This window comes from Corythoichthys intestinalis, chromosome 4, assembly GCF_030265065.1.
Source record: "Corythoichthys intestinalis isolate RoL2023-P3 chromosome 4, ASM3026506v1, whole genome shotgun sequence".
NCBI lineage: Eukaryota > Metazoa > Chordata > Actinopteri > Syngnathiformes > Syngnathidae > Corythoichthys > Corythoichthys intestinalis.
In genome coordinates this window covers 52,042,315-52,057,505 of record NC_080398.1, presented here as the reverse complement: position 1 = coordinate 52,057,505, position 15,191 = coordinate 52,042,315, and the positions used below count along the sequence as shown (strand labels likewise).

The 15,191-nt window shown below is 39.9% G+C and overlaps 1 protein-coding gene and 1 pseudogene across 1 annotated transcript; one reads left to right on the top strand and one right to left on the bottom strand.

The window, feature by feature from the left end:
- Positions 1 to 363: 363 nt before the first annotated feature.
- Positions 364 to 3,054, bottom strand: LOC130915347 (ATP-dependent RNA helicase DDX19A-like; annotated as a pseudogene).
- A 5,281-nt stretch (positions 3,055 to 8,335) lies between these two features.
- gdf6a (growth differentiation factor 6a) lies at positions 8,336 to 14,494 on the top strand. The gene is made up of 2 exons (XM_057834561.1): positions 8,336 to 8,764; positions 12,333 to 14,494. The coding sequence occupies exons 1-2, from the start codon at positions 8,404 to 8,406 to the stop codon at positions 13,313 to 13,315; spliced, it is 1,344 nt and encodes a 447-aa protein (XP_057690544.1). The 5' UTR covers positions 8,336 to 8,403; the 3' UTR covers positions 13,316 to 14,494.
- Positions 14,495 to 15,191: the final 697 nt, after the last annotated feature.

The window sequence follows — 15,191 nt, the reverse complement described above, 5'->3', positions numbered from 1 at the left end:
CGGCTGACGTCCTCTGTCGGAAGTAGTGTGTAATGACAGTTTCTTCATCTGAAATCCTAAATCTTCAGATATACGAAAACTAAATTCTATAGCCATTTTTTTTCTAATGGCAACTGTATATTGGATATATTTATCAAAACATTTATCAACCTTGTAGGATATTTTCAAGCTCCATGTAAACGTTCAAACAACAACAACAACAAGAAAAATGAAAACACTACAAACAAAGAACAACAAACTTAGGCACGCTTAGTTTAAACAGCAGGCATGGAATTTTGCTTGTAGGAAAAACTCAAAAGTGCATCCCAAATATTAAAATTTGTGTGTTTTTTTAGTTTTGTACATGTATCACACATATATTATTTATTTGAGATGTTTCTCAATTTCTTCGCCATTTTCTGCCTCTAATTTTGGGATCTTCCTGTCGAAGTGCATCTCAATTTGTCAAATGACATCCATTCCATACTCGCTGTCCACCATGTTGATGGCAAAGCCTCGTTTCCCAAAACGTCCCATTCGGCCAATCGGGTGAAGGTAGGTCTCGTTATCGGTATTGCTGTGCATGTCTACGGGGAGGTCAAAGTTGACCACCAGTGAAAGCTGTACCACATCAATGCCCCTTGAACAAACATTTGTTGTGACAAGAACCTTCTCCTTGCCATCTCAAAAGCATTCAATGACACTAGCTCGCTGCATCACAGTTAATTCACCACTCAGCTGTGACCTTCCTTGTCAGGTTAACAGCCAGCCAAGCCCAAATCTAGCAGAAGATGGCCTGTGTCACAGTCATACTGCCATAGAGGTCGCACAGAAATGCAAACTTATCCTCCTTGTTCCTGCAGAAGAAGTAAAACTGCTTAATGGCGTCCAGAGTCTCCACCTCGCGACGCAGGCAGATGATGTTGGCCTCATGAACAATCAACTCTGCAAACTTCCACACCACCTCCTCAAAGGTTGCAGAGAGGAACAGCATCTGACAGTCTTTTGACAGCTGCCTGTGAACGCATATGCTCTGGTCACGATAACCTTGAGTGGCAATCATTAATCATTTGGGATCAATCACTTTAAACTTGGTGCACCAATCCAGGATGGTGCCAGGTGTTCCAACCACAATCTGCTCTTGCAAATGCCTCGCTCACTCCATTTTGTTGCCCTAAAGGCGTATACTAGTTTTACTTCAGGGCAGTGTTTGCCCATCTCATTTCAGTCTGGATTTCATCCACAACACAGCACTGAGACCGTGCTTATCAAAGTCCTAAATGATATTCGTCGGAATACCGATGCAGGCAAATCATCTGTTCTGCTACTATTGGATCTCAGCGCCGCATTCGACACGGTTGATCACAACATACTACTCAGCAGATTGGAGCAGTGGGTAGGGCTTACTGACACTGTTCTTTAGTGGTTCACATCTTATTTACATGATAGGGATTTTTTTATGTCAATCGGAAACCATCAGTCAAAACGAACCAAATTTACGTGTGGAGTCCCTCAAGGATCAATTCTTGGACCACTCTTATTTAACATCTATATGCTTCCTCTAGCTCAGATTATGGAACAGTATGACATCTCCTATCACATCTATGCAGATGACACACAACTCTACATTTCTGTGTCCCCACATGATTATAGTCCCTTAGCCTCCCTGAGTGAATGCATTCATCAAATCAATGAATTGATGTGTCAGAATTTTCTCCAGTTAAATGTGGAGAAGACAGAAGTGATCATTTTTGGGCCAAAAAAGGAAAGGTCAAAGATAAGCAGGCACCTTAGTACAATGTCACTTACAGCTACAAATCAAGTCAGAAACCTTTTTAACCTAATTATTGACTCAGACCTAAAATTTGATAGCCATCTGAAGTCTGTCACTAAATCTGCTATTACCACCTAAAAAATATAGCCAGAATTAAAGGGCTTCTGACTCAACAAGACATGGAAAAACATATGCAGGCTTTCATTTTCAGCTGATTGGACTATTGCAACGGTATATTTACAGGTCGTGATAAAAAATCAGTCAGGAAGCTGCAGCTAGTACAGAATGCTGCAGCCAGAGTCCTCACAAAAACAAGGAAGCTGGACCACATTACACCGGTTTTAAATCGTTACACTGACTTCCAGTGAGTCAAAGGATAGACTATAAAATACTACTGCTCGTGTACAAAACACTTAATGGCCTTGGACCAAAATACATGCTTGATTTGTTAGATTCCTATGAAACATTTAGACCCCTAAGGTCGTCTGGAACCACTCTCCTGTAAGTTCCAAGAACAAGAACCAGGCAGGGTGAGGCGGCATTTAATTATTATGCTCCCCACCTCTGGAGGAAGTTACCTGAAGGTCTGAAATATGCTCAAACTGTTAGCTCCTTTAAATAATGGCCAAAAACGCTTTTGTTTAGCCCTGCATATCCATAACTGTCTATATATTTCAATCTATTTGCTTTCTATTCCTCTTGTGCTTTATCTCCAATGCTGATTTCAATTATATAAATAAATTTGCCTTGCCTTGCCATCTGCTCCATCACTTGTCCAGTCTGCAGGGCAAGTTGGTATGTTGGCGCGATACAAAGAGCCTGAGTCCACTTAGTGGCAGGCTTCACATGGCTGAGCATGGCCAGAGAAAAAGCAGCAGTTCTGCCTCTGCCTGAGCGATTAAATTCTGAGGTGGCTGTGCCAGCATCATAGGAAGAGCTTTCTCCTGAATCATAGAAGGCATAGAAACCTGTTAGGCTCCGGTTTCAGGCACAACTCCTCGAAGGTCTTGACAGAGAAAAGTCTTGTGGGGTCCCGCTGTTAGACCTCCACTTCATTTCTACTCCTCACCAGAGCTCGTCGGATCATTTCATTGAGTAGGGATACTTCAGCCGGGTCCACTTTGTCACCTTCCATCTTTTTATGGTGGTTCACGTTTCCCCATCTCGAAATTTCTGTGCACCTCGCTGGTTATAAACTGTGGACGATTTGCAAGACTCATACTTTTTGTGGGCTCAATCTGCACGTGTGGAGTGTTGGCCTCCTGAATGTCTGCCTCGTGGGCCCACGAGTCCGTGAACATTTTCTAGAAAATTGACTTTTGGATGCTATAAACTGGTGACTTTCAGCAAAAGTTTGGCGTGGTCGTATGTCCGGTGTGGTGAGGTGACAAATAATTTGTACCGACGAGAAAACCTCACACAGCCATTTAAAGAGTGTTTTTTTTTTTGTCATGAGAGATCGTCAAAGAGATATTAAACTAGTAGACAAAATTTCAATGTGACATACAGTATATGGCTAGGCAGAACAATTAAATGTGTAATCCCACAATATGGTAAAAGGAAATTATAATGTGTTATGAACTTTGTCATAATTTTGTTTGCTTGTGTCATGACATTTCAAAGCTAAATTTGTTTTATGGCTAAAATAACTTCACTAATAACTTAAAAAAAAACACTACAAGTTGTTTTCAAAACAGCCATTTTGATTGCCAGCTCCTCATTTTGATGGAAGATTCACAGAATAATTTGTTCTATTAATATTACACACCTAGGTTATACTAGCTAAATGAAACAAACTCCCTTTTATTCCATTCTTCAATAATAATGTTGATTTCATCCAAAAACAACCATTTCTCCCGGAAAGCTTTCATATGGACTGCTTACTGAGGTGATCTAATCTCTTAAATGCTCCATTAGTGCCATTTTATGATATTTATGCAACCGTAAACTTGTTTTCAAGTTTGAAGTTTACTGTGAAGCAGTACCAGAACTGACCTCACCTATCCCCATTGAAAAACATTAGTTACAACTAGAGGAGCACTCTGAGAGAGCAGACAAATGTACTCAGCCTAACAGGTACTTAATTACTTCTTTTGCATGTGTGTGTGTTGGGGGTTGCAAAGCACACACAAAGTTCAAAATCACTCTTTTATTCAGAAATATATGTGGAACAAAATTATTCCACATGTGAAACATTAACAAAACAGTTAAGTTCCATGTCATTGGCTCTGTGTCATCTCACTTATCTTACCTGTACATGCTTGAAGTGGCGCGGAAAGTGGGGTGCTGAGGGTGCTGCATCACTACCTGGTGTTTGGGAGGGGGAAAAAAGTGTTTCGGTTGATTCTTTTTTCTTTTGTTAAAAACAAATCAGTCAATAGAACATATTGAAACAATAGCATATTTATCTTTGAGGATTAAATATATATGTTGATTTTTTTTTTTTTTTTTTTTTTTTTAAATAACATGGTCACCACCTGGCACCTTGCTTGCTATCAGGTCATGTTGATAAGAGGCTACTGGAACGGAAACGTTATCTGTTGACAGATGACAGATTAACATGGCGCAAAAATGAATTAGCGATTTTTTTCTTTACACAAACCTCGAAATATTCTCAAATTCAATTGAAATGAAGATGATTATGATAGTTTATAGTGGTGCCCAGCGAGGAAATGTTTGCGGCAGATCTACCGAGGAGAACCTCAAATTGCTTGCATTGTAGCCAGGGGCGTTACCAGGGGTGGTGGTGGTGGTGGTGGTGGTGGGGGGGGGGGGGGCAGTGCCCATCCACGGACACGCTCTGCCCACCCAAAGAATACTGGATGTAGTACTAACGGCAGTCTGGGCACCTCATATGGTATCCCATAGTACTGTGTGTTCTAAGTTTTAACCTTTGCGTTGTTACCTCCTCTTTCACCTTAAAAAAAAGAGATGAAATGTTGGTTTTGTTCCTTGGGGGCGCTACAAACATTTACACATATTTTATTTATTTATTTTTTTTAACGTTTCATTAAAGTTTTCACCAGTGTTCACCTGGCTGTTGAGTTTGGTGAGTTTTGAAGCATTCTCAGGGGGTCAAAGTAGGGCTCAAAGCGTCGGCGGGACAAAGAATGACTGCTAGGAGGCGCTTGGCGCTACATAGTGTATGTGGAATTTGTCTCTACACGGTATCAAAGATTACACCTGTCTTGACCTGCATGCTGATTTTGGAGCATTTTGAAGCATTCTAAGGTGTCAAATTGAGCTCAAAGGTGCTGCGGAACAAAGAATACCTATAATAATAAAATCAAGGAACCACAATAGCTTACCTAAAAAAAAACATTGTCACCTGCTTGTCCATACTGTTTAGTTATGGATGTGTTCTAAGTCAAATAAAATCAAATCAACTTTTGTTTAGACCAAATCACAACAACAGTTATCTCAAGTAGAAAAAAAAAAATGTTTTAAGGTGCAGTAGCCCTACGCTGGATTTCGACCTATTTGAGCATTGTAGCTTTTTTTTTTTTTTTTTTTTTGCCCCCCCCCCCCCCCCCCCCCCCCAGGTAAGACTAATGCCCACCCACTTCTGGCATCCTGGATCATGGTAACACCACTGACTGTAGCCATATTATTGTTCTTTGCTGCTGTTAAGCTGCCGCCGTGGATAGCGCTGTTGGGTATTTGTGTGCAATTTATTTGAGTGTTGTGAAAAGTGGGTGTTAAACCGAGGCTTGTTGGACCTTTCAGTTTTCAAATGTGTTCGTGTGTCATTGTGCTGTCTAGCTGCGGGGATTTGCATTATAAAACACGGGCGCCTTTATTTCCAATACAAAAACTCCAACACACTGTCGGTGAAATAGAACGCTGTCTTTGTAGTAGCCTAGTAGTAGTAAAATATAAAGCATGCATGTGTACTGCCATTGTGCACGCCTTGTATAGAGAAAAAGCGCGAGCATGACAAATTTAGACCGAAACGGCTGCTGTTTTTGGATGGGAAAAACACCCAAAATGCTGTGAGTGACTTTTAGTGCCCCCGCACATGTTGGTAGCTACGGTTTTGTATGAGGATAACTGCCTCTCTATCACCAAACAAAGTTAACAATGCCTGACATGAACTCAAAGAAATCATTTGGGTGTGGCCAGGTATTGGATTAACATTCCCAATGCTCCAAAGTATATTTCTGACATTTGTAAAAATCCATTTGAAAATAAAAATTTGGGAGATGCACCTACACCTTACGGGTTGATTAAATACACTCTAAACATCTGGTGCGTCGGCTCAACTAAGCAGCCCAATTTAAATACTGTATATGTTTAAGATGTCTGAAAAGGTGAGTAAGCCCATACAATGTGGCAGCGATGCGGAACGCCTTCTTTGACATGTTAAAGTTTGTACAGTGTTCCTGTCTGTGTTGCTTAATCTTTGGCACTGTACTGATAACAGCAGTCAGATGGACGCTCGCAGCACACAGATGCAAAATTATCTTTTTTTTTTTCTACCCTCTTTGCTCTTTCCATTTTATTTTACTTTGTAACGGATTTTTTCCCTTTTAATTATTGAGTAAATGATCTCGTACAAAACGTACAGATATTTAAAAACATTCTTTGTCTTGTCTTACTGATGAAGCTGTAACCTTGTTTATAGAACCTCTATGTCCATGTGCCAATCTGAAAGACAATTGAGATATTGTGCAGATGTTCACAAAAATTGTCTGCTCTGAGTGCATCTCTTGGAGATGTTCTGTAAGTTAATGCCGCCATGTAACCAATGTCGCCATGGTCAAGTTTTGCAAGTTTTCCCGGACGCCAGCTAGGTGGAGATCACCTTTTGGTCGTCTGAGGATTTGAAACCTCTGGAGTAATCCGGAACTCCAGTCCAGGCTCGTCAGTGGCTGCAGAGTATGGATGGGAACAGATTTGTGTGGTTCTAAAATAGTCCACTTATCTTGTAGGCCTGACAGAGACAGTGAGCGTTGAACATTGGAATGCTTACTTAAATACAAGGCACTTTCCAGCCACTTCTGCTCGGTGTTGGAGGAGATGGACAGGAGATTAGCCTTCAGTTTCCTGCAGGCTCTTCCAGCGTTGTTCCATATCAGTTATTCAGAACAGAACCTTCCAGGCAGGTTTCAAGCATCTCACCACTGCAAGTGAGATCCCTAGTTTACTGTCATCAACACTTGATGAATAAGTGAGGATTAGACCAGCATCCTGATGGGACTTGGCCAGGATATCGCAATGTACCTGTGGTAAGACAATCATTACATTACATTTTGGATAATGAAACAAGTTTAATGACAAATTTCCCATCAAACAGTAGACCTGGCGTTTAAATAATGACCACTAGAGGTCGCAAAAAGCATTATAAACGTCTTCCGTCGTTGAACTGCTGCACGGCTCTTTAGATCCCGCTGGTGCTTTGAGTTTGCAAAGGACTGTGCAATGTATTCAATTCTGTCAATTAGTGGGGTGCTACAGTCCTCTTCACAAAATCCAGATGTCATGCGACCAATTAAATGTAAAGTATGTGCAAAGATATCTTGCCCTGGTTTCATAATCGGTCGTCGTTATTTTGACAGCATTTTATGATAACTAAGTATTTTTCAACTATCAAGACGTAAAATCTTATCTAATCTGATCGGATGTGTCCTTGGGGTTCAGTCCCAGACTTGATAAAGAGCATTATACACTACCTCCATATTGTAGCAGTGCAGTTCTGTCTTAACCTTTTATAGGACAATCAAGTAATTAATTGGCTGCCACTGACATTGCTAGACGTCCAATCTATTTTTCCCGAGAGAGGCTGGCATCGTACCACTCAAAATGGATTGGACGTCAAGTGCAGCCAAGTGCAGTGAAACATAAGCATCCACAGTCCTCCAAGTTTAAATGAATTGGACAATGTGCCCTCTCCACACACACAGAGGGGAAAAAAAAACTTTAAAATGTTATTATTCAGCCATAACACGAGAGCATTTCTGTTTTTATTCATTTAAAATGTATTACTATTTTAGTTATTAAAGATGTATTAATTGATAATATTCATTAATTTAAAAAAATACATGAGAATAATAATACAAACAACAATAACTATTATTGAGACTTTGCGTCCACATATGAATAGACACCATCATTTGGATGTTTTATAGGTCATACTTATACACCGAATGTTTGCTAAGTTTTTTAAATGACCAAAAACATTCACTTACCCTATAAAGGGTTAAACAAACTAGTCTTTACTTATGTTAACTTTGAAATGTTATGCTCATGAGTCATTCATTATCAAGTACTATAACAGCATTTGAGTATTTATTCATTGTTTTGATTTTTTGTTGCACACTTCAGTATCTATCAAGAAAACACTAAATACATGTGCTGCGAAAGCACAACAAAAACTTTCCCACATGGATTCCCGGGTCGCTGATTTAATGGCCTTTGGCTCGGTGTTTGCAAGTGGGTGTCATGAAATTGGGAAGCACTGGGCGACCGTGTGGGCGTGTTCCATTCGGCCTAACAGGCTCCGCTCTTGTGCGCAGTCCAGAGCGCAAAACGCACTTCTCGAGGGCGCAAAGCAATCTCCCACCCTGACGCGCAGACCATCTCCGGCTCAGGCGAGGGAAGGAAACCTACGAGTCTCTCGACATTCGCCATCTCCCACTTACCCTCCAGCCATGTTTGCATGTCGACTTGTTACGATTTATGTGGGCCTGCTCCTTGTTTTCCTTTGGAATATACCATGTTTTCAATCTGCTGCTATTATATCTCCCTCTACCCCGAAGAGGAGTCGGGGAGCCAAGCTCCCTCATCAGGGCGGACAAAGGTCAAGCAAACTCCTAAAAGACATCTTCGCCTCTTCCCATCAGATGACGAGCCCGCGCAAAGACGAGCCTAAGGATGATGTGGTGCCGCATGAGTACATGCTCTCCATTTACAGGACGTACTCTGCAGCGGAGAAACTCGGACTTAACGCCAGCTTTTTCCGCTCCTCTAAATCTGCCAACACCATAACAAGTTTCGTGGACAGAGGAACAGGTTGGTTCGGGGCCGCGGCCAACTCACATCCATCTTGCCAACCTTTCATTTGGGCTATGCGGAAAAAGACAGACAGAAACGCTAGGTATTGGAAAAAAAAGACAAATCAAGCAACGATGTTAAATAAGATGGTGCACAATTTGACTGTCCCACCTTACTACAATTAACCATTTATAAGCCAAGTGACTATTTTTTGGTTTAAAATCAATCAAGTTAAAATGAATAAAAACAGACAAACACATTGGCCGTACCCCCCAATAAAACTAACGTTTTTTTTTTTTTTTTTTAATTTCTTATTACTTTTTTACCTGCTGACTACGATAGATGCCCAATTCAATTAAATTGGGAGCACCAGTGTTCTCAATTCTCATCTGCAGCCATTGACTGCAGTAGACGTCAAATCCATTTGATAGCCTCTTAAATGGATTGGACGTCTAGCGCCGTCATTGCAGCGAATGAGTTAAATAAGTGCCCTATAAAGGGTTAACCCTTGGGTAACACGACAGTAAAACACTAATTGAGACGCTCGCGAAACGAAGGCTGTAAATCAATGCCAGTGCAGGGGTTAAAAAAGGGGGGAAAAAAGAAAAGGAAAAACGCCACATATGGGAAACTTTTACCTTAACTCCAACACTTGTGGTTTCCGTGCACAACATTCCCAAATTGGCATGGAAATGGAATACACTCTGCACATTTTCACATTCAAGTGGCCGACCTGCCAACCGGGTGTGTGTGGGATATGAGGAGCAGGTGTTTGAGCCATTAGTAGTGTGAAAGCAAGTGCTTTGACGTTGTCATTTCACTCTCTCGTGCAATAATGCAATTCGAGTACAACCGCAGTACTATGCGACACATACAAACTCAAAGTATTTCTTCAATGTGGGTATTGCATATTATTAATTCAACACCCTTTTCGTTATTTCCAATGCAATGTATTATTTAATTCCAAGAAAAATTCCAAGATTTAATACAGTTTTAAAAATCAGTCAAAAATAAAATCACATAAGATTGCAGTTCCAAGTTCAATAGTTGACTCGCTTTTATTTTATTTTATTTTTTTTACGAAAATTAAAGCAAAACGCCATATTCCACTAATTCCAGTTCCAGTGTTAAGACACAAAACAAAGTCAACACAAGTTCACGAGGCCATTATTATGTCTGTTTCTTGCAATGTGAACTAATTCGATTGAAAAAAAAAAGCCGCACTTTTCTTTTCTCCTGTGATTTTGATGTGGTGTGTCACTGCTCTGACCCCGAACTGAGACCCTCTGAGAGCCGCTTGGCATCGAACGGCTGATTGAAGTATTTGAACTCAGTGATCTAATTGAGTGTTCATGTCATAACATATCAAACACCGTCTTCTCCCATAATGAAGACCACGATGATACTTCACCCAAAAAAACGACTTGGAGAAAAAGGTGAAATCAAACAACAACAATGACAACAACAAACAAACACTTCCTTGGATGTTAAATTATTTATTTAAATTTTTTGGGGGTGGGGTCGCCAATAATTACAACTGTTTTACTGAGAATATATTTTGTTCAATGCATGCTGTTTCAATGGACGTTTAAAAAAAAAAACAAACAAACCCTTAATGTGATGTTTTTCTTTAGTATCAAGCAGCATTAACCCAATTTGAAATACAAATGAAGAACAAACTGCCTTTAAGCACAAACCTATAGGCCTCTTGTTACTTTTTCCATGTACACTGCAATTGCAAAAACTATATATAAATATATTATTTTTAAAATTGTACGCTTTTAAGATTAAATCTACATAGACATTTTTTTGTCAAGTTGTAAAATTGCCGTTCGAATCAAATTATTATTTGCATATAATATAACAATGCATATATGCTCAATGTGTTGTGCATTTGTTGAGACAAAAATAAGGTTGAAATTAATCTAACGGAATCACGATATTAAGAAAACCTGGTACATTCTTGTCTGTCAACACGAATATGTCAGTAATTTCAACAGGCTGTTCACCCAGTCCGGTCAGGGGCATTTTAAGGGGGATGTTGTCGTTGGCAAGATGGAGTGAAATATATAGGGGAAGGGCTTTAATGAGGAAGATGGGAATTCGGGCTGTTAATTATTTGGCGAACTTATATTCGATTTTGTTTAAGGTCTTAAAAAATGTAAAAAAGAAACGTAATGCAGACCAGACGCGCAAGTCACAGGAACAAGCACAAGGTTTCAATCTGTTGCTTTTACGGTTTCACTCGGCAGGGTGCACGGAGGGAAACTGACAAGTAGAATAAAATATCTATTTAGAATAGTTTGTACAAATCACATGAGTGTGTGCACGCAGCCCTGTCACTCTGATTTGTCCAAAACGTTTGATATTTTGATATTATGCTCGTCAACCCAGGTCAAAAAATGTAATATTTAAACTGAGAATTATTATTTGTAATTCCCCCCCCTGACAATAGAATTTCAGATAAGTATATGCGTATTTAAAATATAATTAAAACCCGTTGGACGTTAAAAATAAAACGTTTCATTTAAAAGAAAAATGCGTTCAGCTTTATTGGCTAATAAAGTTACATTCGTATTGTAATATTTAATTGCAAGTCTGCAGCTGTAAATTAGCGCGAGCGAAGATCACTTGTTTGTTTTATTGGAAACTGTCATGATTTTCTTTCCACAAATTCGCATTGATGGAATATTTGCAGCCCCCCGCCCCTCCACTCCAGCAGAGTATAATGCATTAATTGTGCATTGTTCAGTTGAGTTTATCGGCCTTTGGCCTGTCATGTCTGGCGTACAACACCAACTTTAGACATAGTTGTTTTATTGATTAAGTTGCCAATGAACCTCCAAATACAGTGGGGATGTAAAAATGAAAAAAAAAAAGAATGCAAATGATTGCATCCAATGGCACGTAAGAACTCAAACGGCCACGATTAAGCACCCTTCCGATATTTGAAATGTAGAGTGAATGTGCATATAACTTGAGATATAGGCATCATTAATTATAGAAAAAAAATGAAAATCAAGCAAGACAAAATCTTATTGCAAATGACCTGCACGCTGTGTGCTTTGCATTTCAAGTATTGTTTTAACTATGATCGATAGGTGGAAAGCAAAAGGTGTGAAAGGAGTTATGCAAAAATTAGGAGTTCGATACATAAATAAGTAAATAAATAAATATTTTAAAGACAGTTGCAAAGTGCCTTGTACTTAAGTAAAAAAAACAGTTGCAAAATTTAACAACAAAATATTTTATCGGAAAAATCATTGTTTATTGTGTGAATCTCATGTGAATAAATGGTATGTCTAACTGAATATGTGTCTTACTGAGGACAATGAGAAAAAAACTTGCATAAGAATCTTTTTTAAGCAGTGTATAATATGTAATATTTTGGAATTCAGAAACATTTTTATTTCAAAGTAGAGGACAGATTTTTGCAAAAAATAGTTAAAATGATAGTTATCTGTTTTTAGTGTGGGTGTTTGGGGAGGGGGGTCAAGGCCTCTGGGAGCCTCCTCCCTCCCCCATCTGAACACTGTACACCCTAAGTGAATCTGACTGCAATTATTTTCTTCTTTTATCCTTGCAGATGATCTTTTGCACCCTCCTCTGCAAAGACAAAAGTATCTGTTTGATGTCTCAACCCTTTCAGACAAAGAGGAGCTGGTTGGGGCGGAATTAAGGATATTTAGGAGAGCGTTGGGAGACTTACAGACGACAGGGCTCTACCACATCCAACTTTACCCTTGCAGCTCTGATAGGCTGCTGGACTCCAGACTGCTGGACCCTTTGGACGCTGCCAAGTCCAGATGGGAGGTTCTGGACGTGTGGGAGATGTTTAAATCTCATCAACAACATCAGCAGCGGAATCCCCAGCATTCCCACCATCATCGTCATCATCATGAAAATCAAGGGATGCAGCTATGCTTCCAGCTCAGAGTCACTCTCGGTAATTCTGACACCGAACTGGACCTTAAGGCGCTGGGCCTGGGCAGGAGTGGGCGGTCCCAGCAGGAGAAAGCTATTTTGGTGGCCTATACCCGCTCCAAGAAAAGGGAGAATCTCTTCAACGAGATGAAGGAGAAGATCAAGTCACGAAGGTCTAGCAGGGAGATAGAGGTGGTGAGAGCTTCAGAGGAGGAGGAGGCGGAGGAGGAAGGCCTCCCCCACAGGGGGGTCAAAGGGGAGGGGCCCAGGAGGCGGAGGAGGACAGCCCTGAGCAACCGCCATGGGAAAAGACACGGGAAAAAATCCAAATCCAGGTGCAGCAAAAAGGCCTTGCACGTGAATTTTAAAGAGCTGGGTTGGGATGACTGGATCATCGCGCCCTTGGACTACGAGGCGTACCACTGCGAAGGGGTGTGTGACTTCCCACTCCGATCTCACTTGGAACCCACCAACCATGCCATCATACAGACGCTCATGAACTCCATGGACCCCAACAGCACCCCTCCCAGTTGCTGCGTCCCCACCAAACTGAGTCCAATCAGTATCCTGTACATAGACTCAGGCAACAATGTGGTGTACAAACAGTACGAGGACATGGTGGTGGAGCAGTGTGGGTGCAGGTAGCGGACATTTAGCAGAAAATGAAACCTTCGGAAAGACAACAAAATCCACGATGGTGGAGGAGTCCTTACAGGATACCTCGACTCATGCCATCCACATGGGACGCTAGATGCGATTATTTGCTATTTATTCCAACTCACCGCTTTCAAAAATGCACTCTCTCTGCCTTAAAGTGTTATTTCCCAACCATGCAAAAGTTACAGGTCATCAAACAGGCCCTTGTTTCCCAGAGATGTGTTCATTGTGTTATGGAATTCCATTGGGTTCCACTGTGCACCTGTTCGTGCTGTGGCTATAGAGCATAGAGGCTTTTTGCCTGTCAGCGTTTGGACTTGCAAGCTCTTGTTGTGCAATCTTGTCTGTAGGACGGACTCTTTTGGGTCTGTGCATCCAGCTCATAATTGCCTCTGTCCAACTGGAGTCATTAAAGGCCTGTGCAACTTTTGCAAAAAAGAAAAAAAAAAAGGAAAAAAATGAACAAAAACAAGAAGAATTGAGAGGGGAGAATGACACACGCACACACATAGTCAGAGAAGAGGAGACCATGCCTTCAAGAGATTTTTGCCTGACTGCAAACCAGTCAGGAGGCGCTGTGTAAGGGGTCACCGTGTGCTTTTCGGACAAAGCAGGACAAAAATGGACTTGTCGGCCCTCTGTTTTTGAAGAAAGATGTTTTTAAAAGCACACAAGTGAGGTGAACTTTATTTTGCTCAAAAGTCTGCATCTTTACGAAATGCACTTCCGCAGCTTACTGCGCTAAGGAGATGCAGTCAGTTTGTCTGCTCTGATGAGGAAAATGTAAAACAAGAGACTCGCAAATGAAGCGATATTTAAATGCACATTAGCTTTGAATGCACTGCTGTTCATTTTTTTTTTTTTGAGCTGTAAATATTTTGTATAGTCGATAACTTTACAAAGTGCTCCCAATGAAGAAATGAGAGAACTGCATTTCTTTGTAAATATACAAAATGCACTCAAATCGGTATAATTTTTATTCTATAATTATTTTATTATTTGTGATGTACAGAGTTTCATGATAATCATATATTTCTTACAATGACAAGAGTAATTTATGGCGTAGTCCATTTTTTTTTTTTTTTTTCAGTGGGTGGAAAATACCGTTGTTAAGTGTCTACCTCATCATTGCGTATTGGACCTGAGTTTTGAGGTGCATTCAGTGTAAAGAGCCTTTACAGTATCTATAAAATCATTTATATTCATATATTAATGGATTCTATTTCACTCCATTACTGTACAAATAAAATTCAAAACCAAGTCCACAAGTGTTTTATTTGGATTGGTTCCACCCTCCTTTTGTTTTGTGTATTAAAACCAATAAAATATTGCTGGACATCTTTACCACGCTGAAATTGGGAAAGTCAATTATTTGAATCATTTTTATTTTAAGTTTAAAAATCTATGTTGATACCATGCAAGACAAGAATCGGGTTTCCACATAGAGATAGGTCATCTATCTAGTTTTCAAACTAAAAGAAAATATGGAGTCATCTAATTTGAGAGTACGAATGATGTAATCATGTCAATGTATAACAAAGAAGAAAAAAATGATATGAGCCCTTGTCACTAAGTCAATAAGTTTAGACTGAATGAAAAAAAAGTACAGTGGTACCTAAACATGGGAATTTAATTCGTTCCATGACTTGGCTTGTAAGTTGAAATGGTCGAGCTGGATTTTCCCATAGGAATACATTCTAATTTGATGAATTTGTTCCACAGCCCAAATACCTACGCTAAATTCTTCATAAATACTTCTGGTATAATTACAATTATACTTAGCTAAACAAATAAATTACAGATACAAATCAGAATAATAATATAATCATAATAACAATTATGTAAAAAATTGGGTTCTAATGTG